Source organism: Salminus brasiliensis, chromosome 25 (assembly GCF_030463535.1).
Source record: "Salminus brasiliensis chromosome 25, fSalBra1.hap2, whole genome shotgun sequence".
Classification (NCBI taxonomy): domain Eukaryota; kingdom Metazoa; phylum Chordata; class Actinopteri; order Characiformes; family Bryconidae; genus Salminus; species Salminus brasiliensis.
In genome coordinates, this window is record NC_132902.1 from 23351067 (window position 1) to 23378141 (window position 27075).

Here is a 27075-nt window from a genome sequence, read left to right on the forward strand (position 1 = left end):
TAAGACACAGCTCTGATTAAACCCTACTAATGAGCAGCTCAATAAAAATAAATCCTCCTGATGCAATAAACGCCGCCTTGATTGCAAGCACCCAGGGGTGTGATAGCGTAATCCTTTTGTGCTCGGCGCACTGGATGCACAAAACGTTCGGCACGCGTCGCATGCTTAAGAAGATGCATCTCTTACTTATTTGCATGTTTGTCTGATGAAGTAACAGGATGCATTGATTATGCGGCCCTGTTGGTGTGTGGGCTTTAGTGGTGAAAAGCACCAGGGTTTTGATTTGTGATCAGATTTGTGTAAAATGACTGTGGTTTGTTTGACACGGCACTCTTGACTGTGCTGATTGGTTGAGTCAGAGGTGCGTGATATGATGTGCTATTGTTTGTTGTGTGTTGCTGTATGTCTAGGACATTGGGGGGGGGGTCGGGGGGCAATGGTGGCCGTAGTCCAGCACAGTTTGCCGACCCCCCCCCCCCAACAGACTTGCTAGTAAACCTAGCAATTAACAGGTGAGTTGAGTGAGGTGTGCTAGAGCAGGACAAGCAAGGAACTGTCCATTCCTGGTCTAGAGCATATTAAAAGGAGAGCCTGTAAACAACAGTCCCTAATTCAGCTGCATTAACTGCATAGTACCAGGCTGAATGTCTGACTGGCCTTTATGCCATAAGCATATTTAATTAATTTAACCATTTTTTTTTACCAGTTTCCCTCCAGTTTCTTCTAAAATAGTTACTCTAGGTTTCATAAAATGTCCTAAAGTGTCTGATTGGTCAAAGCTGCTGCATAATTCTGTCAATTCTGACATTTGCTGTGAAAGGGTTCATGGCAGAGGAACTTGCTCACTCAGATGGTGGTAGTGGTAATAATGGGAAGGGAACCAGAGGTCGCCATGACTACTACACAAATATTGTCATCTTATTTACCATCCAAAACCACTAGTGACACAACCACACGTGTCTTCTGATGGTAAAATAGTGGAAAACCTGAAAATAACGAAAGATCGGATTTCTTTGGGGACTATTTTGCCATATTGCACCCCTATGCATGTACCCCTCCACCATGCATGTTTTTAAAATAATACGTTTTGAATCAAAAGTCAATTTTAAGTAAAACATTAATTATCATTTGGTGTAAAAACGTTCTACGATGGAGGCATTAAACTCTTAAGACGTCAGATTCCTTTCACCACCATTGTAAACAAGTCTGACTGACTGAGTTTCTCTAGAATAGAGCTTTTCACACCAAATCACTCAGAACCTGGTTTACATCCTAACAGTTTTGTTATGCAGAAATGTTTAAATATGTCTTAAACGTCTTTTGCATGTCCTCTGAGTTTTATTTGCAGTGTTGATGATGGTGAAATAGTGAAAATAGGTTTTTTGGGGGGACTATTTTGCTTGATAACACCACGAACACCTATTGACTACTGCTTTGAGCACTTTATATTCTGAGGTTTCTTTTGTTTACATTATAACAATATAATCATGCACTCATTAAAAAATGGTGGAATCCCCCACTTTAAAACACTGTGCATCGTTTTTTATGGTCTTTTAAAAAATCTTCAAGTATCATGATATATTTTCTCCATATTGCTCATATTGCAGAGCCCACAGCTTTTTTTTCTTTTTCTTTTTTTTATGAGGAAGATAAATTTCTCATCCATTTGGCTTGTGTGCCTCCGTTCCTCTGATGGAGCTCAAGGTTGGAGGAAGGAGCACCTTTTCCCCCGTAAGCGATTGTGAACATATGGCATGGGCGCAGCACAGGAAGGAAGTGTGGAAATCGCAGGGAATGAGAGTTTGGATTAATGCGTCTGAACTGGGCATGGCCAGACAAATACGGCAGAACTGCTCTGGCAGGACCCCTTAAAGGCCCCTCCACGGACCCGAATAGACGCGGCAGGGGGAGGGGGAGAGATAGGTAAAGAAACTTTTAAACCCCTGCCATTTTTATTTCAAAGACACTGCATTACTCGCTTTAGGGCTCTTTTATGGACTGGAATTTGAAGGGTCATGTGGGGTGTGTGCTCAGCAAGGAATGCTGGGTAAAATGAGGTGACTTAGCACCAATGTTGAGTGGCACTCTTTCTCACAGTTTTCAACACCCACACAGTATACACGTAGCTCGGTATTCAGGTGGTTATTTTAAAGGGCAAATATCATGGAACTTGTCCTCAGGTTTTAAAAAAGACTTTTTTGAGGGACCCTCACTATCCACTGTACTATTTGTACAGAGCATATATAAAAACTCATATTTTGTGAAGTCACAAATCCCACAGCATTTAATACATTCACCTAATCAGCCTAAAACCCATTCGTCCTGAACTGCTTTTTAAAAGATTAGTATGTAAAATTAATAAAGTACCTAAATCTGTGCAAAATGTCTTAACTGAACATCAGGGGGAAACATTAAACAGCAGAAACGTAGGCATATGGACCCTTTAATAGCACTGTAAATTACCGGTGAAGCATTAAAGGTACAATTTCAGACTGATTCATTCTGAGATTAGAAATTGGGTCTGCAAAGTGAATGAGGTGCACAAGTCACAAAAAGGTCGTAGGTGGACATGATGTCAAATGTTGACATATGGGTCCTTTAATAGTGCAGTAAGTTCTAGTTAGTGCCTCAAGTCCATGACTCAGATTTTCTGTGTCCTGTAGCTGCAGCGTAAATGCAAATGAAAGACGGGCAAGTTTAGTTTTTACTTCTGCAATACCTGTTTCTAGTGTTAAGAATAGAATATACAGCTGTAGGTTCGAAGCAGGGGGCAGTTTATCATACAGTGAGCAGTATACACTATTGATTCAGATTTGTGCCGTATTTTAATTGGCTGATTACAGAAGAAAAGTAGTACGGCTGCTGATTTAACAAAACTTCCAGATATAAATAGAGATGCTCATGAAATCACAGGAGTTGCTGTGGTAAGTGTGGGTGTGTATGTGTGCGTCTAGGTGTGTGTGTGTGGGTGTGTGTGTGGGTGCGTGCGATAAATAGCTGCACTTGCTCTTCACATATTACAAATAAGAGAGGTTGAAAATTGGATCATGTGACAAACCATGTCGTGGGAATGTATTACAATTTATTAATCATTGTTAATCATAGTTAATAACTACAGTATGTCAGTAATAATTACAGCTCTATTTTTTTCCAAAATCCTACAGCTCTAACAGGTAGATCATAAAGTTAATTAATATGTAACAGTAGGAAATTCACTAGGCCGTTCTGTCGCTGTTGATCCATCCTCTTCAAAGCAGTTTAGCCCCGTCCATTTAAGTTGAAAGATAAAAGGAGTGTTTTATCTTGAACTAAGGCTGGGCGATATGGTAAAAAATACTACTTCAAGATATTTAAAGGCATTTTTCACAATACACAATATTTATCGCGATACATGTAACTACAGACTAAAATACATTAGTAACACTACTATTCCAATACTCTCCCGTACTGAATACAGAGATATACAGTGAATTAGTGAAGCACTAATAATATCCTTGATATGCTTAGGACAGTATATTGTGTATCACAATCAACAAAATGTATCATAATACGATAAAATATCGTCATATTGCCCAGCACTTGAGATTAATCTTGAGATACATCCAATCAGAACCGAGGTCATTTACATAAGCATTAGAGAAGTAATCACTAAAACAGACTGATTCATTCTAAGGGTTAAAGAGGTTGGAACATGGACAAAAGAATGAAGTACATAAATCTACTGCCTAATGACAATGAGTACAGTGGTACAGTACATATATTCATATATAAATATATATATGTGTGTGTGTGTATTTTTATATATATATATATATATATATATATATATATATATATATATACATATGTATAGTGCATGTATAGTGTATGTATAGTGTGTGTATACAGTATGTATAGTGTTTATGTGCATATAGTGTGAATGTATAGTGTGTGTATACTGTGTTTTGTGTATAATGTATTTTGTCTGTGTGTGTATAGTGTAAGTATACTGCATGTAATGTGTGTGTGTGTGTAGTGTATGGATAGTGTGTATAAAAGGTATGTGGAGAGTGTGTGTGTATAGTGTATGTATAGTGTCCCAATGTACAGTGTGTGAATAGTCTATGTATAGTGTAAGTTAGTGTGTATATTCTGTTCTGTTCTATTTCTATTTTATTTGTATATATTTGTGTTTTACTGCAGTGAGGGACGATGCACTGAAGTTGTTCATCTGCCTTTACATCTGTATAATGTGACATGACAATAAACCTCATTTAATTTTTGATTTGATTTGAAGGAGCATTTTAGCCTGGCCTGTTTAGTCAGAGTGTATTAAAATGCAATAATTATGATTAATCGCTACAGTCACAATATTTAAGAAATAATAACATCTTAAAATTTATCCACCGTCCTACAGCTCTAACAGGCTGATTGAGAAGTTATTCAGTATGTAATACTAGGAAATTCGCTAGGCCATGTAGTCTCAGCTGATGGCACTTGAATCATTATTTTTCTTCATAAGAGTAGTTAGTTTATTGGAAGTGAGCCGCTCAAAATAGTCCCCTCTTTTGCATATAGTAAAATTAGCTTGGCGTCTCCATATCCGCCCTGCTTTCAGAGAAAGCGCTTTCCTCCTCGAATCCTTCATGTCACACATACACATTTCCCCCACTGGATTGTTTGTGCGCCTTTTGGATGTGTCAGAGAGAGAGAGAGAGAGTGTGTGTGTGTGTGTGTATGTGTGTGTGTGTGTGTGTGTGGCGGCACACTGGGGCCTTGTGTGTGTGATTGTGAGAGGCTCTATGCGCGAGTGACAGACAGCGCTGTGTGGCTGGCTGCAGTTTGGAAAGCAGGAGGCTGTCCTAATGAAGACGATGCTGTAGTCATGACAAACTCCCCTGCCACTGCCACTGCGCTTCATCAAGCCCCCACCAGCATCCTGCACTTCAGCTCGGTTTTGCTCTTTTGCTCTTTTTATTTTTTTCGTGGCACACTTCAGCAGCGGCTGCTCCAGTGCTTTCCCCTCCGGTCTTAGATTACCTTAATCCCTGTGTTTATGTAGGTTACTTATTTATTTTTCTACATGATGGGTTTGTTATTTTATTGAGTTTATTTTTAGGTTGAAATTGAAAGGAGTAAATCAGGCAGGAAGCTAACATGGCTAACATATCACATATGCAGTTGTTCATCTTTGTGTCTGTGTGTCTGTGTGTGTGTATATATATATATATTTTAGCTGGGCAAATGAACCCACCCATTCTCTAGTACTCCCCCTATCACTTGCAATGCTCTCCACACTAAGGGGGGTGAGGACTAGCCCATGTCTCCTCTGATACACGTGAAGTCGGCCACCTCCTCTTCACAAATCACTAGGCAGCCAACGCGCTTGGAGGAAAGCGCCCAATCCCCAGCCTGTTGCATCCAGCTTCACAATGGAGAGTATGACCAATTGTGGCCCGAGGGATCACCCACTCCCTGACTTTAGCCTGTTGTTGGACTGGACCGAACACACCCCAAAACATCACACATGCCTTGTGTTGCCTAGGAGACACAGATTCACGCTGCCATGTTTGCTGTCCCAAAATGAAACTAGATTGGAGGTATTGGAGGCTACTCTACGTATGAGGCAGATGTTGGCTTCTTATATGAATTTCCATTCCACCCTAAATAGTGCTGCAGTATCAGACGTGTGCTAGGGACAGTCTCTGACCGGCATGCCCTACTGGATTACGCTCCAGACGGGTTGAAAAATCTGCAGACTAGTAGTGAAACTTACAGTCAGGGCTAAAACCAGGCTAATAATTGTGTATAGTAACCTCGGCTATAGGAAGTTATGCTGTACTTAACGGGATTCCCTCAGACATTTGTAGTTATTACAGACTAATACTGTCTTTAACAGCAGCTGTTTTACTGTCTCAGAAAACAGAACCGTTAGCCTGGGCGCTTTTATTCCGTATCCCTCGGTTCTGATGAGGCAGAACAGAGGAAAGAAAGGGTAATACCCTGCAGCCAGAGCCCGCATCGTTTCTCCGCTCCTCTCCTCCTTCCCCGAGGGTCTGTATCGATCGCGGCTCTGCCACAGATTCCACAGGCCATGTCCGTCTGGCCTTCCAGTGGAAAGCTCCGTTTTCCTGCCCCGATCTGGCAAGCAGCACATTTCGTGAAGCGTCTTGGACCTTGGGCTTCGTGATGTCACGTCTGACTTGCTTGTTTTTGTGGCAGTGGCCGGCAGTGGTCAATCAGAGCTGTGAATGCGTTGCTTTTTTAAGACTCCATCGTTGCCAGAGCTCATGAGCCGGCCTCTTGCTCTCTGTGAGTAATTCTTTCTGCCGCGTGTGCCTGTGTGTGTGTGTACATGTGTGTGTGCGCGAGGGGACGCGGACACCTGTTCGGCGATTAAACTCCAGAGGAGAAACGGCCTCTGCCAAGAGCAATATTTGCCTTCCAGTCAAGGTTGTGTTCTCATGCGCGAGTATTTGGTGTGAAGTGGTGAGGATATTACGCGTTTGTTCCTTACAGTACTCTGGCTGTGATTTGGCTGGACGACCGCACGACTCGCAGGCCCGTGTGTTTGGGCTGGAACGGTCCGCTCCTGCTGCCGAACATGCAAAATATAGTTTAGTCGCAACATGGCTGCACTTTGAGTTTCTGCACAGCCGTGACGTTCCAGTCAGAACCTTCAGATGAAAGCAGCTATGGTTTCTATGCTTGTATGGACATTTTTGGACGACTTCTCCAGCCTGTCTGTCAACTACTGATGTGTTTGTGAGCTTGTTACAGTAGTATTGTAGAGTACAGGGAGGTGCTGCTGTTTTTCTCTTCTTGCCATAGTGACCCTATTTACACTTGGTCACTTCATGCGTATTGAGAATCAGGATTATATATGGATAAGGCCAAGCCTCATAAAAACGCACCCAATACCGCGCCCTCCACCTCAGCCACCGTCTCTCTTTTCGACCTGCTGCCAGTGCAGCATCACTAGGCAGCCAACACTTTCTAAGAAAACCGCCTGATCCCCAGCTCTGATTCTTCAGACAACAGATGCCTTTTGCAGCCAGCTTGACAATGGAGACCATGATCAGTTGTGCTCACTCCGGCTCTGGATGCTGATGGCGAAGCTGATCTGATACTGATGGGTATCAGATTGGGTCACTGTTAAATGATTTACAATACTTGTAAGTGTTTTACAATACTGTATCAATTCTCAAAAACACAGTATTAATTATTGATTATTAATGAATAGTTTAGATGTAAAAATTGGTGCCAGACAGTGGTTCATTTAGTGTTGTGTTTAAGACCAGACCAGATCCCACTGTTCTGATCCCACTTTTACTCAGATTTTATACATATGACATATGACCCTTATTCTTATATTTATGTATTTTATCTTTATATTTAATATTTTTATATGTATGTATTATATTTATATATGTTGTGTTTATATATTAGATTATGCTTATACTATTATACTTCTTATATGTTATGCTTCTTTTAAAATATGATAAAAAAATAAATAAGTTATCGTCTTGCTTACAGTATCGTGATATATGACAGTATATTGAATCGTGACCCCCGTGTCATGATGCAGATTGTATCGGCAAGTTCTTGTCAATACACAGCCCTCATCACCTCATAGGTTGGGCGTTTTTTAAAACAATCCAAAAATAAGGCATTAATCATTCAAATCTTTGAACAGAATCAGAATAAAAGTCTTTAAATCCAAAAGGGGGGAAAAAAGAAGCAAAGTTAAAAAACGACTCTGTCATGGCTGCCAGGCTCTGAAATAGGAAAGACAAAGATTTGCTCACAAGGCAGCACCCGTGCCAAGTTAAATCCATATTTAAATCCTGCTCTCAACAGACATCGCATGTAAATGAACGCTCTTTGGCACTGGGCGAGAGCGCCAAATCCACGGCAGTTAGGTAGGGGCGCTTATGCGTGCATAATTTGCATTTATTTTGGAGCTAATTTTCATAATTAAGCATGAAAAAATTACGCCTGTGAAATAATTATAAAGATGAGCTATACGATACACACATTGGATGCGGCTGCTGAGGGGGAGGCAGATCCTGGTTGGGGGCCTAAACACTTTAAATCCGCAGCACATTCACACTCCGGCTGTAGACAGAGCCTGGGGATGCGAGGCTGTGGGTATGATCAGTAGATACACATGTGGGAAACGTCTTGTGGGGTTTCGAGGAGCGAATCGCTGATATTTCCATGATCTGATTCAGTTATTATTGTTTAAAGGGCTGATATTGGACATAAGCTATGTGGACAAAAGTATTGGGACAGCTTTACGTTCATTATTCCTTCCAATATCAAATGTTTAAAAAAAGAAAATGATGATCCTGCTTTGTTGGAGTAACTGTCTCACTGCCCAGGGAAGGAGGCTTTCTACTAGGTTTTGGTGGAGTGTTGCTGTGGGGATTTGATTGCATTGTTGTTAGGCTGTTGTTAGGTCAGGATTTTGAATGGCGACCACCCCACCTCATCCCAAAAGTATTGGAAGGAGCACCGTCCATCATTCCAGAGATCACAGTTCTTCCACTGCTCCACAGCTCAATGCTGGGGGCGTTATACCCCTCTAGTCCTCGACTGGCATTATTAGGCCGCATGGTGCCAACAGGTCCATGTTTATCCACTCCAGAGAGTCCTATTCTATGGGCAGTACTTCTCTACAGGGACTAGACAAGCTGTATGTGTGTATGTGCATTTGCACATGTGTGTCAGGTGTGAAGGTGACCAACAGCAGGAGAAGGAGTCTGCAGTGCAGGTAGAGCCTAGTGGAGTAAACCCTGCCCTCAGGTTAGGGGTTGGGGTTTGGGGAAACGTCTTGCTGATGTTGTTGACTAAAGCTCCTGACAGACCCTCTGTGATTCACTTTATGGATAAACTGGGTGCCTGACTCATCACAGAACAAACCACGGAAATTGGCCTGTCAGTCTCACACTCTTTCTTTTGCTAATCTTTTTTTTTTTTTGATCAACTGTTTGGACAAAAGTATTGGGACACCTGTTCATTAACTGTTTCTTCTAAAAATCAAGGCTATTTTAAAGAGGTAATCCTCCTTTTGTTGGAGTAACTGTCTCTAATGTCCAAGGAAGAAGGCTTTCTACTAGAAATTGGAGGAGCATTGCTTTGATTTGATTGCATTCAACCACGAGAGCGTTAGTGAGGTCAGGAGACACACTCCACTTCTGTTTCATAAAGATTTCTCTTTTTCTTTTCGCTCTCCCACTATCTCTAACTTTCTACATCTCACAGTTTTATGTGTATCTCTTGCTCTCTCTTATTCACTCTCTCTCTCTTTCTCTCTCATACATATACACACACACACACACACACACACACACACCCTGCTCTCGGGCTCTCTGAGGATCTATAACAGTTGAACAGTCTCTCAGTCTGCAGTGCTTCAGCCAGAGCTGCGTATAAAAGGCTCAGCCGTGTTGGTTAGAATCTGTAAAACACATGTTTGTTTAATATTTTTTACAGGGGTAAGAGTAATGGATAGTGCCGTAAAAACATACGGCCAAAACATTCCTCACTGCTCCTCTGAGGAGGACTTCCCTGTGAGGTCATTTCCTCTGCTGTAAATACAGAACACATGTCCTTTCTTTCTTTGACACATTCCAGCTCGGAGTGAGTGTGAATTAGTGACCCAGCCCAATTTCTGTTCTCAAACACGGTTTTGTTTTCAGAATGACCCCCCCCCACTTCACACACACACACACACACACACCTCCACACACACCATAGAGTCTAGTATTATTTAGATATCAACACCTGGTTTGGTGGTAAATCAGGGCTTAATGATGGTAAATCAGGTGAGCTGCTGCTGCTGCTGCTGCTGCTGATGGAGTTGAACACATCCTACACACTGTGCTGGCTGGACTGGGGGGCGTCCAGGAGAAACCTGGAGGAACCGAGCTCTGTTCTTCAGACTAGCTTACCGACAAGATCTCACTACTTTCTTTCTTCAGAATGAGAAGCTCTTGTTTCTCCTTTTTACTGGATTTATCTTCACCTGCTTTATCTGTTCTGATGAGATCTGGAGCTTCTACTGTAAAACTCTCTTACTGAGATAAATAGTTTGCTGGAATTTCGAACGATAAGGGGAGAGAGCGCCATCTACACACCAGGAAGGGAGCACAGCCAGTTGTGCTCTCTCAGACTCCGGCCGCTGATGGCAAATACACATGGCTTGGGGTTCGAAACTTGCTCCCCTCAGGCCATAGTGGTACATTCATTTACATGCATGGCATTTAGCTGACGTGCGCTCGTATTACTCGTATTACAGAGGAGGGTCAATGTAGTGTTAGGAGTCTTGCCTATAGACTCTTATTTGTTTAGCATAGCATAGTCGCCCAGACCGGGAATCGAACCCCAGCCTCCCACATGGTGTAGTAGCTCACTGGCAGGTAGTGGTGTTATCTGTTGCGCCACACCACATTAGACTGCTGAGCGTTTTTACAGTAGAAACTGTCTTATTGCTGAAAGATGATGTAAAATATATATATTAATATATATGTATACACAAAAATTGCAATTGCCGTTTTCATTTTTTGACATAATGTTAATCTGGTAGTTGTTTTTTGTTTTTTTCCACTTTATGTCCAAATGTCCTGTTTGATGGGCCCACAGAAATGCTCTAAAATGACTTGGAATAGAATCTTTCTACATTGACCTCCATTAAAAGGTCAGAAGTTGTTTTTTTCCCCCTTATCCTGTAAAGCTGCCGACAAGGTTTTTGTATTAAACACACAATTCTACAACAATTCTAGAAATAGAAGCTCACATGTTTGAGTATTACTCCATTTGTTTTTGTAGGGGTATTACCATTTACTTATCTGTTACCAGTGTGCCATTGATGTGTTTCCGTGGCTCGAATGTTTGATTACAGAGTGGTGAGAAAGGAAAGATCGTCTGGAAATGATCGTCTGCCTCGGTTTGGGTGGAATAGGCCGGCGTTGTCTTTGCAGGAATGCCACACAGACGGCTTGGCCCGTACATTGTCTTTGGCATCAGATCAGTCTTTGCCCACACACTCTGATTATGTGTTGTAGGCCCTGAGGGGAAAATCTCTCTCTCTTTCTCTCTCTCTCTCTGTCTCTCGCTTGCCCTCTCTCTCTGTGTCTCTCTGGCTTTCTCACGACCTTTTTCTTTCTCTCGCTCTGTCTGTCTCTCTTGCACTCCCTCTCTGTATGAGTTCTCTATATGCAAATGTCGAGCTCGTAGTTGCTGTTTAGTGTGTGTCCTGCCCAACCATGCAGTGCGGGGCTGTTTACAGCCAGTAAGGCTTTGCATATTGTTAAGAGAATGTTAACCCAACGTTTATCAATTTTTCAGTATTACTTCTGTAATCTGCGCTCAGCGCCGGCGCTGGGCCTACTGCTTTCTTGGCAATTGGTTTTCTTCGCTTCTGATATGTTTTGTATGTTATAAGGGGGTGGAATCAAATGAAGGCCGTTGTGCTGGGGTGGAATTACTGAGATGGATTATCAATAACTGGGAGAAATTGATGTTTTTGGGTGGCTTTTTTGTGCTGCAATTCTGCAGGTTGATCATGAGCCTGTGGAATGGAATGTTGTTACCTGCGAAACAATATTGGCTCAAACATGGCGAAGACCTCAGGATTCATATATCTTTACCCAACAGCCGCCACCAAATGCAATTTCGAGAGAACTAGATATTGTATTTGTTCATCACATACCAGATGTTGAATCTATTCAATTGTCAACTTTTATTTATTTATAATTTGTGTGTGTGAGAGAGAGAAAGAGAGAGACGGCGTGTTTTCAGTGGCTGTCTTTGAGAGCAGCATAAAATATGAGCATCATCAGGTTTCAGTGCTCAGCTGTTTTGATGAGGTTCAGCTATACATCACTGCCAAATCACAGAGCGGCCCAGTCGCTCTGGTGCGAACGCCAGCGCTCCGCCGCTCCAGCGCATGTTTCTGAGCGTGATTTATGTAAAGCAAAATAAATGGCGCAGTGCGAATTGCCAGCCGGCGTGTAGAGCCCAGCTCTTGAATGGAAGCAGAATGGATTAGTCACTCGACTCCACTCTTTCTTTCTTTCCCCTGCCAGCAGAACGCCGCCGTGCACGCCTGCTTAGTCCCAGCACTCCGTTTCCACTGCACATGAACGGTCGCTTCTTGACGCTTGTTGTTTTTAAAGAAACATTCAGAATTTTTTTTAATTCTCATTAAAGCATCTGCAAAGCTCTTCTCGCGGGAGTCTGGTGTTGTTTAGGGTTCTCATCATATCAACACCTGGTTTGGTAAATCGGTGCTTAATGATGGTAAGGGGCAGTATAGGTATAGGTGCAATGGTGGCTCAGTGGTCTATTGGTTCTTGGCTATGGTTGTGGATTCGATACCCCGACTCAGCAAGCTGCCACTGTTGCCCTCTTGAGCAAGGCCCTTCACCCTTTCTGCTCCCCAGAGTGCTGGAGTTGGCTGCCCACTGCTCTGGGCGTGTACGTGCTCACTGCCCCTAGTTCAGTAGTGTGTGTGTGTGTGTGTGTCCCTACCACAGATGGGTGAAATCCAGTGAACACATTTAGCTGTACATAGTACATAGGGGCAGTGGTGGCTCAGCGGTTAGAGCACCGGGATATCGATAACAGGGTTGTGGGTTCGATTCCCGGGCTCGGCAAGCTGCCACTGTTGGGCCCTTGAGCAAGGCCCTTTACCCTCTCTGTTCCCCGGGCGCTGGAGTTGGCTGCCCACCGCTCTGGGTGTGTGTGTGTACTTACTGCCCCTAACACGTGTGTGTGAGTATGTGTTCACTACCAGATGGGTTAAATGTGGAGGACACATTTCGCTGTACAGTGTACACTGCCTTTCTTACCAGCACATGATCCCAGCTCTCTCTATAGGTTTTCTCTCTTGGTCTTCCAGATCTTATCTTGACCTCCACAGCTCCCCTGAATTTCCTCACAGTCTGCACTGCAAAAAGCACAGTCTTCTTATACCTTAGCCTTGATTACTTTCATATGTCGCGGGGCTGCATGGTATGGGCAAGACGTGGGCGTTGTGGTTATATCGCTCCACATTACGATTGCAGTACAGTGCATTGAAATACATTAAACATGCATTGTCCATGGTCATTATTTTGTTTAAAAGTGTTGGATTGCAGGAATACAGGTATGCCTCACACAGAAACACACTCACCTGGAGCTCTGATTGGCCAGGTAGCTCTAAGAGCTCAGGGAACCCAATAAGGATGAATAAGTGAAATACTGCACAGCCCAAAAACACTGCAGCTGTTTGTTTATCCCTTCACGTAAACTGCTACACTCCACTGATAGCCAGTCTATATCTGGCTCCGGCCTTGTCTTTGTCTGTGTGGAGCGTGTTTGTGTTGTACAGTGGAATAGAGCAGGTTTGATGGAGTTGTGTATCTGCTCTGTTGACAGGTATAGATGAGCGGACAGCAGAGGCGTCCTGGGCCCCAGGTGGCCAGTCCAGCCCTTCGTATGACGAGTCCTCCAGGGTAAGACTGGTCTCTCTGTCTCTCTCTGTCCTGCACTATAACACTGACCATTCTCTTTACTGTTCAGTTCGATATAATAAATGATCATTTTACTTTTTAAATTTACTTTTAATTGTCGTATTTTATTACATGCTCACAAACAGTCAAATGTGGCGTATCTAGCAAAATCTTTTACATTAAAATAAATGAGATTTTATGTTAAATTATGAATTTCTATACTACCTTTTAATCTCCATATATTTGACCATATACATGGAATATATGAATATAAATGCAGACACAGTATACCATGTAAAATTCTAATGATTGATATTATTGGGGTAGATATGGAATCTCGGAAAAAAATACGGCCTGATTACATTCCCAGGGCTTGGAAATGCAGCTCTGTGTAATTGGAATGGAATCACGGATGCATTTCAGATTTGTGATAAGGTGAAATTTTCATGCATGCAAATGGAGCGGCCTGGGCATAAAGCCTCGGCTGTGGGCCTTATTCCATTTCACACACACGCACACACACACACACCCATAGTAGAGCAGGGAGTGTGAAGATCTCTCTGTTTTTCTATTTGTTTGTTTGTCTTTTACACATCGGTTTGTTCTGGGTGCCCTGTATGAATTTCATTTAATGTCAATCTCCTGTCACTTCCCATCAGAAATCAGTCAAATGTCAGCAGCTCTCGCGCCACGTTGCCTTGTTTATTTTCCAGTGTCCTTCCCCAATGCACATCTACAGGCTATGGCTCCGGCATCTGCCTGATTTGAATTATAAGTTGGAGACGCTTGAGATATCTTTGCTGTAGGTGCATATAAATCAGCGAATCTGACATTGTGAGGGGCGGGCATCAGTGAGCAGACAGCTGTTCCATTCATACATACTACACACACACACACACACACACACACATGCAGTCTATGTATATTAGGGATGTCACGATTTTGATCTTTGTATGTGTGTAAATAATAATCCAGCTCCACAGTTTAGATCAGACAAGCTGCTGATTAATGGGTTCAGTAAAACCCCTTTATTTTCAGTCTCAGTTTCTATAATCAGACTTTCTGGACTGACTGATTTAGTTTAGTCCAGACTTTTATTAAAATGATGTTTTATAGTGTTTAATATCTGATAATCCAGTCTGACTCTCCTCCCTCCTGACCAATCAGCTCCCAGCTCCTTTACAACACTGCTGTCTAATCACCTCCTGTGTGTGTGTGTGTGTGTGTGTGTGTGTGTGTGTGTAGTGGTACACACTCTGGACTGGTATCTGTAGTTGTTGGTCTAGTGGTGTGTAATAACTGGTTTATAGTGGGTGAGTGGGCTGTGTGTTGTTTCTATAGTGTGTTTGTGTGTGTATTAGCATTAGCATTTGCCTCCACTTTGTGTGGGTCTTCAGTGCTGGTTTAAAAACAGAGAAAGGCGAGCGAGCGGTTCTCCGGTTCTCCCGCTGGTAAAACAGAGCGTTTCAGTGAGAGTTGAATAAAGGGTCAGATATTATGGTCTGTTTTCAGGTTCCACTGTAAAATAGCTCCACACTGCAGAACCTCAACTCCTTTATTTACCTTCTGAGAACGTCCACACTGCTGCTGCAGCCGGCTGGGCAGTAATGTTCCTTAATAGTGACAGCTACTGGGCAACAAGTCTCAAACATTAAAAAAAAGTTTAATGAAGGTAACGGAAGCAATGTATGGAACAGTAAAGGACTGAGTATAGGCCAGAGTGCCCATGCTAACTCCTGTCCACCATCAACAGCAGGTTTTGTAGAGTGAGGTGTTTGTCTATATTAGGTAGTAATGTTTTGGCTCATTGGTAAACATTATTTACGTCTGTATGGAATGTATGTGAGCATATATATGTGTGTGTGTATCTGTATGACTTCTAAACCTAATCCTAGTCTGAACCTCTACATATTCTGGACAAATTTGTCCTTACACTGTACAAAAACAAGCATTCACACACACATGGCCCCATGCAAAAAATAAATACATCAAGGCTGATTTAAGATGCATTAGCATGATCATTTATCATTGCCTGAGCGTCTGACCTCGAATAATCAATATCATTTTCAAACCATTGCACACAACAGAAGCGGCCACCTTCCCTCAGAAAACCCCACCAGCATCCAGCTCGGCCTGGCCTTTTTTTTTTTTTTTTTTTTTACCGCCAGTGGAAAGGCTACGTGTGGCCGACAGACTGATGGAGAGAAAAGCCACATACCTATCATAGGCTGTGGGGTTTCCAGCCTGTCAAACGCTCATCCGGCCCACTTTGAGCAGAAAGAATGGGGAGATTCCCTCTAATCCCCAGCTCAGGCCGAACTCTGCCCGCACCCTTCCATCCACCCATTCATCAGCCCCTGCATCCACACAAACAGCCAGCCTTTAGTCTTTGTGTTTATCCTTTGTGTTTGACGCTCTCTTTGGCCACGCTCGGCCACGTTCACGTCCTTTCACCGTGCCTCGGCCCAGTGAACTATGTGCTGAGTGTACAGTTGCAGTTGGAGTCTTAAGGTTTAAAACTGTGATGCACCGAACCCCATTTTCGTCTCCTAATACTGATCCAACATCTGGAGTCTGGATCTTTGTGCTGATCAGGTATCAGGAGGCTTTTAGGGTTCCGGTCCAGTGCCATCTGGCAGCCGCTAGGTCCCATTGCTAGACGTGATCCATCAGTGTTTTTGAGAAGTTCGTACCTTGGACGGAGTTCATCTTTGACGTTATTTCATTGAGCGAAACACTGTGGACACTGTGGAGCAGTGTCATCCAACATTCTAGTCGCTGGATTCAATTAAATCCTCACAGCAATGCACTTCCAAAATTTAGTAGAAAGCCATCCTCCCTGGACAGTAGAGACAGTTACTTCAACGAAAGCAGGATAAACTCTCTTTTTTTAATAGCCTTAACAATGAATGAGCAGGCGTCCCAATACTTTTGTCCATATAGTGTACTTAAGCCCATGGTATATCTTAGCCTCTGCAAGTGCGCTGAAGAATGAAGAAACTCGTGTGTGTGCTGCTGTTGAAGAAGCTGTGTGATCCTCTCGTGGTTTGTTCATGGAATGCTATCGCGGAGATCAACCAGAGGCGCTCAATAGCGGGCGGAGAATTCCCCGCAGTCTGCAGCGCTTGTTTCAATCTTATCAGCATCTTCATGTGTCACAGCACTTGTGTGGAGGTTCACCAGAATCGCTAATCTCTCATCAGATAAAGGAGCACGTTTAGTCTCACGCTGTTTATTTATTCTGTTGCTTCAGAACACGGAACCTGTCCCCGAACGCTGGTGTGGTTAAATGAGGAGTAGTGACAGAGGACTGTCAGGAAACATGAGTCTCATGTACTGTCTCACACTGCGCTCTCTCTCTCTCTCTCTCTCTCTCTCTCTCTCTCTCTCTCTCTCTCTCTCTCTCTCTCTCTCTCTCTCTGTGTGTCTGTCTCTACCCTCTCTTTTACTGTCCCGCTCTCTCCATCATTGTCTCGCTCTCTGTTTGTCTAAATCTGTCTCTCTACCCCTCTTTCTCACTCTGTCCCGCTCTCTCACTCTGTCCCGCTCTCTCTCACTGTCCCGCTCTCTGTTTGTCTGACTCTGTCTCTCTCTACCGCTCTCTCTCACTGTCCCACTCTCTGTTTGTCTGACTCTGTCTCTCTCTACCGCTCTCTCTCACTGTCCCGCTCTCTGTTTGTCTGACTCTGTCTCTCTCTACCTCTCTCTCTCACTGTCCCGCTCTCTGTTTGTCTGACTCTTGTCTCTCTCTACCTCTCTCTCTCACTGTCTCGCTCTCTGTTTGTCTGACTGTCTCTCTCTACCCCTCTCTCTCACTGTCTCGCTCTCTGTTTGTCTGACTCTGTCTCTCTCTACCTCTCTCTCTTTCACTGTCTCGCTCTCTGTTTGTCTGACTCTGTCTCTCTCTACCTCTCTCTCTCACTGTCCCGCTCTCTGTTTGTCTGACTCTGTCTCTCTCTACCTCTCTCTCTTTCACTGTCTCGCTCTCTGTTTGTCTGACTCTGTCTCTCTCTACCTCTCTCTCTCACTGTCCCGCTCTCTGTTTGTCTGACTCTGTCTCTCTCTACCTCTCTCTCTCACTGTCCCGCTCTCTGTTTGTCTGACTCTTGTCTCTCTCTACCTCTCTCTCTCACTGTCTCGCTCTCTGTTTGTCTGACTCTGTCTCTCTCTACCTCTCTCTCTCACTGTCCCGCTCTCTGTTTGTCTGACTCTTGTCTCTCTCTACCTCTCTCTCTCACTGTCTCGCTCTCTGTTTGTCTGACTCTGTCTCTCTCTACCTCTCTCTCTTTCACTGTCTCACTCTCTGTTTGTCTGACTCTGTCTCTCTCTACCTCTCTCTCTCACTGTCTCGCTCTCTGTTTGTCTGACTCTGTCTCTCTCTACCTCTCTCTCTTTCACTGTCTCGCTCTCTGTTTGTCTGACTCTGTCTCTCTCTACCCCTCTCTCTCACTGTCCCTCTCTCTGTTTGTCTGACTCTGTCTCTCTCTACCCCTCTCTCTCACTGTCTCGCTCTCTGTTTGTCTGACTCTGTCTCTCTCTACCTCTCTCTCTCACTGTCTCGCTCTCTGTTTGTCTGACTCTGTCTCTCTCTACCTCTCTCTCTCACTGTCCCGCTCTCTGTTTGTCTGACTCTGTCTCTCTCTACCCCTCTCTCTCACTGTCTCGCTCTCTGTTTGTCTGACTGTCTCTCTCTACCCCTCTCTCTCACTGTCTCGCTCTCTGTTTGTCTGACTCTGTCTCTCTCTACCTCTCTCTCTCACTGTCCCGCTCTCTGTTTGTCTGACTCTTGTCTCTCTCTACCTCTCTCTCTCACTGTCTCGCTCTCTGTTTGTCTGACTCTGTCTCTCTCTACCTCTCTCTCTTTCACTGTCTCACTCTCTGTTTGTCTGACTCTGTCTCTCTCTACCTCTCTCTCTCACTGTCTCGCTCTCTGTTTGTCTGACTCTGTCTCTCTCTACCTCTCTCTCTTTCACTGTCTCGCTCTCTGTTTGTCTGACTCTGTCTCTCTCTACCCCTCTCTCTCACTGTCCCTCTCTCTGTTTGTCTGACTCTGTCTCTCTCTACCCCTCTCTCTCACTGTCTCGCTCTCTGTTTGTCTGACTCTGTCTCTCTCTACCTCTCTCTCTCACTGTCTCGCTCTCTGTTTGTCTGACTCTGTCTCTCTCTACCTCTCTCTCTCACTGTCCCACTCTCTGTTTGTCTGACTCTGTCTCTCTCTACCCCTCTCTCTCACTGTCTCGCTCTCTGTTTGTCTGACTCTGTCTCTCTCTACCTCTCTCTCTCACTGTCCCGCTCTCTGTTTGTCTGACTCTTGTCTCTACCTCTCTCTCTCACTGTCTCACTCTCTGTTTGTCTGACTCTGTCTCTCTCTACCCCTCTCTCTCACTGTCTCGCTCTCTGTTTGTCTGACTCTGTCTCTCTCTACCCCTCTCTCTCACTGTCCCTCTCTCTGTTTGTCTGACTCTGTCTCTCTCTACCCCTCTCTCTCACTGTCCCGCTCTCTGTTTGTCTGACTCTGTCTATGTCTACCCTCTCTCTCACTCTGTCCCGCTCTTTCCATCTCTGTCCCGCTCTCTGTTTGTCTGACTCTTGTCTCTCTTTACCCCTCTCTCTCACCGTCCTGCTTTTGTCCGTCTCTGTCCCACTCAGTTTGTCTGACCCTGTCCGTCCGTCTCTCTCTCTGTGTCTGGCTTTCTCCATCTCAGTCCCTCCCTTCCCTGTCTGTCTCGTTTTGCCCATCTCTCACTACCTCTCAAATTGTTTGCTCTCCCTCTGTCCTCCTTTCTTTCTCCCTCCCGCGGTCTTGCTCTCGCCTTATTTCTCTCTCTCTCTCTCTCTCTCTCTCTCTCTCTCTCACAGTCTCTGTGTCCCCCTTTCTTTTCCTCTATCCTCATTTTTTTCTCTTTCTCTGTCTCTCTGTTTCTCTCTGTCTAATGTTCTCTCTCTCTTTTTCTGTCCTCCTTTCTCTCGCTCGCTGACTCTTCCTCTCTCTGCTCTTTTTGTCTCTCTCTTGCTTTTGCTATTTCTCTTTATTGCTCTCTCACTCTCTGTATAAATCCTCCCTCTCTCTCTATATCCGTCTCTGTCATTGTATATCTTCCTCTTTGCTTTTTCTCTCTCTATCTCTTTCTTTGTCTCTGATCACCCCATCCATCCCTCTCTCTTGCTGTCTCCCTCTCTGTCTCCCTCCTTTTTTTTAATTTTCTCATTTTAAGCCCCTGTCTATATCTCTATTATCTATCCTCCTCTCTCTCTCTCTCTCTCTCTCTCTCTCTCTCTCTCTCTCTCTCTCTCTCTCTCTCTCTGTGTGTGTGTGTGTGTGTGTGTGTGTGTGTGTGTGTGTGTGTGTGTGTGTGTGTGTGTGTGTGTGTGATTAGTGAGCTATGAACACACTCCAACCCCTGCATGCTGACCTTGGCCCACAGCCAGGCCCTGTATCCTGGGCAGCCATTGCTAGGGAGGAGGGGTGTCCCATCTGACAGGCTGGGTCCAAGACCGCTATCCCACAGTGCCTTGCCCCCGTCTGTCACAGCCCTATCACCTGTCCCCAAGCGTCTGGAGTGCAGGTTGGCGTTCACCTGGAAGGGGAGGGGCTTCAACCACAGGCCTGCGTGATTAACCCTTCAGTGCTGAGTGAGAAAAGCAGCAGTTTCTCCCTTTAATCTGCTCTTATTCAAGGCTGCTGTCTCGCTGGAGAAGGCTGGTGGTAACTCTCACCCTTCCGGTGTCAGGAGCAGTACAGCAGTACATGTGATGGAGGAAAGTACTGCAGAGCTGCAGCAGAAAACTAGGTTAAAATCTAATAATAAATAAATAATTGAACAAAAATGGAGATGCGAGGTTTTTGCCTGACTGATGCTTCTGCACAGCTTTCAGTAGGACAGTCTGAAGGACGTGGTTACCTACCTACTGTGCTGAAAATCTGAAAAATCTGTGGAATCCCCTCATTAATCAGTAATTTGACCGTCATTAGCCGGCAGTAACTGGAGCCCTTTAGCTGACAGTGACCGCATAAGCAGCATAGCACACACACACACACACACACATACTCACGCACGGGAGAAAGGTGTGTTTAGAGATGATGAACCAGGCGTGATTGATGATCTAATGGTCCCAAAGGAGCAAACACTCCCCCCTGCCCTCCCTCACCCCCCTCTTCCTCCCCTCGCCCCATCCCTCTATTCCTTCCCCTCTGCTTCGTGTGTCCTTTTCCAGCTCTCTGGCAGCTGTCAGCTCCGGGTCACACACAGCAAGGAAGCAGGAATACATTGTCGCTGTCACACCGCAAAACCTTGTATCTCCATTGTTGCCGTTTTCCACGTTTTAACATATTGTGATTCTGGGACTTTGTTCTTTACACCAGGTCAGAAGTTCATGATGACTGGACCAATAGAAATGCTTTACATTGACTTCCATTGAAAGTTAAGAAGGTTTTTCTCATCTCATGTATAGTTGCTGTTGTGGAGTTACAAGGGTTTTGCTGACACTGATGGGTACTGATGCAGAATGGTTCATTTTTGTGTCTTAATGTGTTCGTTTTTCTGCCTTAGTGAGGACCACATGTCCTTTTAAGCCGTGTTTTTAAAAAAGACCAATCACTGAACATATCAGAAACCAACAACCATACAGAGCTCATCAGAGATGATAAAATAATGTTATACACTATGTCCATATATTTATATGCTTGTCTAGTCCCTGTGGAGAAGTACTGCCAATTTAATAGGGCTCTCATGATCCTGTTGGCACTATGGCAGCTAATGCCAGGCGTGGGCTAGAGGGGTATAAAGCCCCCCAGCATTGAGCTGTGGAGCAGTGGAAGAACTGTGTTCTCTGGAATGATGAATGATTGGTGCTCCATTCAATATTTTCTGCATGAGTTGGGAATGAGGACTTCACTGACACTCTTGCCGCTGGATGCAATCAAATCCTCACAGCAGTATTCTTCTAAAATAGAGTAGAAATCCTTGTTCCCTGGACAGTAGCGGCAGTTACTCCAAGAGAAGCAGGATCAACTCTTTTAAAACCATGAGCACATCAGCAGGTGTCCCAATACTTTTGTCCATTTGGTAATATTTGGAATGTGTGATACTGGATCGATCGTATCAGAGCAGTCCAGCCTTTGCTACAGTGTTACATAAGGCAGCTGAAGTACTCACAAATGTAGTAATACTAGCGTGTGTGTGTGTGTGTGTGTGTGTATGTGTGTGTTTTATGGAGTGTCAGTAAAAGCACCCCACGCTGATTTCTAGAGTAGCAAAGAGCAGCGTGGAAGCCTGTTTTTGCCTGCCAGAATCCCCGCTGCCATCTCTCCAGGGTTCATGTTATTAGCGAGGCAGTTCATGGCGTGATTAACACGGACGGTGGCCTGGCAGGAACACAATAGAGGAACCTTTTTTCAGATTGATTCCACACAGAACAACACTCTACCACCCTTGAAATTACTCCATCACCATCCGTTTCCAAAAAAAAAAAAGATGCTTAATAAGATTTCATGTGTGTTTTTTCTTTCTCTCGGTGTTGAATGTGGAGGATATGAGTTGGGAGAGGTAAAGCCTATAGAAATGAGAAGCAGCAGCTGCTCTGGGCCTCCGGAGGGAGTTAATGTAGTTTGGGGGACACATCTGACTGCAGCGGCAGGCGGATTTTTACAGGCCTCGGGATTAGAACAGCTACAGAGTCTCTTTTATGGCAGGGAACCCTGAGTTTTAAAGGACCATACTGTGACCGATATTTAGACCTAAGCCCCTGAAGCTGATAACGGTCATGAAAGGGCAGTGTTTAGCTACAGAAGAAAGGAAAGGGAAGGGTGTTTTTTTTTTTTTTTTCGTTTTTTTTTTTTGGCATCCAGACACCTTGACTGGATAAACAGCTTGCACCCAGTTCTGCAATATGTAAACCTGATTTAACCCTTTAAAATGTGCAGTTGTCTAATATTGCTTACTAGAAACGCTGTATTATAGGAGTCCACATTGCAGTTTTCAACATTTTTATTAAAAACAAGTCCACAACATTAAAGATATGTTCATATGTTCACAATTTCCACCTTTTTCCACTTCAGGTATTAAATTTCTTATTAATACTATCGTTTTTGTTCAGACATGGGAGCCATATTCACAGTAAAATGTGACTGGGTGGTAAATTTCATCCTATAAAAGCCCACAGGTCCTAGCACACCTCCCAGTCAATTATATACTTAAGCTTAAGTTAAAAAAAATAAAAAAACCTAAATATATTGTGTGACCGGGTGGTTGGGCTGAGCTTGACGGACCCTGTCTAACATGAAAAAGCAGTAATGTAAAAGATTAAACAGTGTAAAAGATCATCAGATCTTGGCCTTTTAGGGTCCCGGCTGCTCCAAAAGCTGAAATAATGTAATTTCCTCTTTGTGTTGTCATTTAAAGCAACAGTTTATTATTTATAGACAAAATAAGTTAGCGTGACGGGGTGGTAAGTGGTCAATTTGAGGAAGGCGCACATTACGACACAAATATCCTGAATATAATACAGGTTGATTTAAAGAAAAAAACATTTGTTGGGATTTATTTGACATATTTTAGTCATATTGGTTGATATGGACAGCAGGAAATGGCTGTGTACTAACTTAAAACTCACTTATTTTCTTATATTTTCTTATATATTTCTTCTTTATTTTTATAAGAGTATGTGAATTAATAGCTTTTAACAGACTTTGGTACTTTTTCTTGTTTTTGGGCATCTCGTTTAATTTTGGCCCCTGAATGGCTTGTATACCTATAAAGAAATGGACTGGATGTCAATGTTTTCTACATTGCAATATGATTGTGTATTCTTCACAGTACACAGTTCTGTGTGATGGAGTGAATATGAAATTGTATTTAATGAAAGGAAATGAGTTTTAAATTCCCACAAACATGAAAAAATGACATTTTCTTGAGCAAAGAAACCTGAAATAAATGAAATAAATGACAGTGGTGATTAAACACTCCCGAGAAACAAATATGGGTTGATAAAAGGGGGACGAAGTTCAGAACTGACAAATATGTAGATTACAGTCATCACAACAAAACATACACAAGACAAAAATGAGGGTTATCACATTAGACCTATATGTTGCCTAGCAACTGGCTTTCTGCTCTCGGAGGCTGTTTGTAGCACCTGGAAGGTTTGAGCTGAGAGTGACACTGATCCTACCCGGCAAGTCCTCACTGTAAACTCCAGCTCCTGCTCTTTACAATGCTTTAGAGTTTATAAGAAGAGCTGGGAAGCATCGTCGGAATCAGACGTCGGATTAGGGATGTCAGTTTGATTCAGAAATCTGGCCCATCGCTGTTTCTGACGGGCACGTATAGCTTATTTACACATGCTCAGGTGATAAACTCACTGAGAAATCATATTTACACATATTTACACAGTTCCCCCCATATACACTCGCATATAGCCTAGCAGCTAAGACGCTTGGTGTCTGAAGTTCGTCCCTTAGTTTTGCATGTGGTGAGGTTCAGGTCATTGTTAGCGGCTTTTGGATTAGGATCAGGACCTGGGTTAGCAATAGATTTAAGTTTGGGTTGTTAAATCTTGCTAAAGGTCAGCATTAGCATCAGGTTCTCATTTAGTTAACGCTGCCTAATGTATCTTCAAAAATCTTGCCAAAATATCTTCAAAAAGCGGTATACGCTGATATTTTTGTGGTATTGCTTTAGCAATGTTTATAGCGGTATATTTAATAGATAATCTGCATAATATCCACTATATAATCCCCATACACTAATTCTGTCCTATACACTTGGATGTACCTGACCCTTAATACTTAAGTCATATTTGTGTCAAATCCTGTATACTAGCCCACATGCTTCTTTCACTGACATTTGTCAACAAAAGCATGCATACAGCTGTCCATGAGGGGGCGCTCAAAGCGTGATTTGTATTTATGACAGTGGTGTAAAATTTAATTATACTCCGCAACTGTAGGGGGAGCCCAGTAGCAAAAAATAACAATACTAATACTGAAATAGCAAGTCTAATTTATTGAATTTAGGGAGGGGGGCACATTAAAAACACCAGTAATGCATAAGAAATGGGACTTGTCTTGCCTGGGTATTGTTTGCTATACTACAGCTCCTTCTGTTATCATTTTAAGTGGTGCAAACACAAGTAAAGGTGCAAAAACAAGTTTTTAAGACATCATTTAGACGTCAGCCTTATTCAGTCTTGCCCACTTTCTTATAAATTTTGGTCTTTTGGTTTCAGATGGTTTGCGATCGTATCGTATTCGAAGTAATAAACGCAGTCTGAAAGTACTGCTGTGGACACTGAACAGGAAAGTAGCTAGCTATGCAAACTCAGCATTGCAATAGGCTATTTAACATTATTTAGAGCTATTTAGAGCAGAGGTAACTAGCTTTCCAACACAACAGTGAAAGATACTGAAGATCCACTAAAGAGAACCTGCAGCAATGGTCCCCAGGTCCATACATCTGTTCTGACCATTTTGTGGAGGGGAAGCAGTGTATCAAGCTCTGGTAAAGAGGACGCGTCGGGTGTTTGTAAAGTAGGACGAACCAAAAACCAGTAAAGTAGCCCAAGAGCTAACCTAGCTATCTGAGAGAATTCCCAGCACCTGACACGTCTGCTTCATCAGAGCCTCATAACCAGGCCATTTCTCTGGGTAAGGACGTCCTGGTGTTGGTTATATGGTGCCCCATAATCTTTTTGTGTCGAGTTTACTTAAGTGTTGTTCACGCAAAATTACAATCCAATTATTATATAGTATAAATATATTATAGCATATCATACTACTCGTCGTAAGTTAATGATCACTGTGGTTGTAATGATATCAATGGATCTGCTGTAGCACCAGACATTCTAACAGACAATGTTTAATGGGAAATGAGGTGGATAGACTAGCAGTACTGAAGACAAGTAGTCTCAATAATTATATTGATGCTAATTTACTCGTAAAATATCTGATTTATTAAAATAACTAAGTGAGCTTAGGTTATGGCCAGTGTTTGAGTGAAGCTGAGGTAAAAGTTTAGTTTTATTTAATTAACATTTGATTAAACGCCAGTGAGAGACAAAGTATAAAACGTTTAATACTGTCACCAGAAATCCTTAATATGTATTTATAATTTTAATCTGATTTGTTGTTGCATTTTCGGTTTAAATCTCCATTGACAAAAATTCCTGATGTCTTAATTAACGCCCCATTATCCTCATGGTTTTATGACCTCACAACCATGCGGTGCGAACACAGCCTTATCTCCAGGGCCCTGTTTTGTTCTCTTTTATGCCTGAAAGATGTTAAAAAAGTGTTTCTTAACAGCAGGAGTTGAGAAAAAATCGATCGTTTGAGGGGACAGTTGACCAATTGTGCTCCCCCGTTTCTGCTTCAGTAATTAGAGGAGTGTCATAGCACTCAATTAGCAGAGCTGGCTAATAATGTGCTTAATGCTGTGATCTCTTTCCCCCAGGGTTTCACAGACAGCCCTCATTATGGTGATCACTTGAGTGACAGTCGATTAGTGTCCCATGAAGGATTGTCCCCGACACCTTTCATGAGCTCCAGCATAATGGGTGAGTATCCAAGGTGGTTCTCCCTTTTTATGTCCTGAGAGAACGAGAGAGAGAGAGAACCTTAACCTTTGTGGATAAGGTCTGGCACACTGTTGGACGTATTGGTGGATAACAAGAGCTCCTGAATAGAATGAAACTAAATAAATGACGAATTTACTTTATGGAAATGCTAAATGTAAAGTAAGATATAGTGTAATCCAATGAAATCTGTGTATTATATATATATATATATATATATATATATATATATATATATATATATATATATATTTTTTTTTTTTTTTTTTTTTTTAATTCAATTAAGAATCCAAAGAATCCAAGGAAAAAATAGTCGTTATTTTCTTTTTTTCTTGTTTATGAATCTGATTCAATACAATAAAATGTATTTTAAATGTACTACCTTTTATATTTATTTATTTTTTTATTTTATCAAATCAAAAATAGAACAAGGGGGTTAAAAAAATATATATATATGTATATATATTAATTAAAAAATAAAAACAGACCAGGGGCCTGAATTTAATTTCCATTTGAAATCTGTTGGGTTTGTGTGACCTGGACGTATGTCTCAATATCTTAATTCAGTTTGGCTCGTATTGACGCCCAATCCCAGTTTTTTTGAGTTGAAGATGGACAATTTCATCTTGATCAAAGGAAAATAATCTACTTGCTGTCAAGGAAAGAGATCACATGACAACCACAACAATCAGCAGGATCTTCCAGCTGCTACAGTTTTGTGTAAAAATTGTAAGGCCTATTCTCTTTTACAACTACTAACGTTGTGGTGAACGTCTGTCTTTGCCATTTAGATTTGAAAAGCTACCAGATCCCAGGCCCTACGTCAGTAGTTACAGCAGCTTAGCCACGACAGCCACTTTAGCCCTTTAGAGCTCACAGTTAGGGGGCGCTATAAGGTGCAGCGCCACGGTTTCGGTACTAAACTACTAATATACTATTAAACAATGCTGATCAAGTGCAGTACATGAAGAAGTCAGTAACACCTGGGTTGCACAAACCTAATAAATTGAATATGACAATTAAGTTC

General features: G+C 42.9%; 1 protein-coding gene across 3 annotated transcripts in view; it reads left to right on the top strand.

The window, feature by feature from the left end:
- The window catches only part of tcf12 (transcription factor 12), a 163713-nt gene that overhangs the window by 22101 nt on the left and 114537 nt on the right, over nucleotides 1-27075 (top strand). For all 3 annotated transcript variants that reach the window (XM_072671773.1, XM_072671772.1, XM_072671774.1), the window contains exons 4-5: nucleotides 13405-13481; nucleotides 25928-26030. In XM_072671773.1, coding sequence (XP_072527874.1) covers nucleotides 13405-13481; nucleotides 25928-26030 — 180 coding nt within the window. The remainder of the gene's footprint in view (nucleotides 1-13404; nucleotides 13482-25927; nucleotides 26031-27075) is intronic.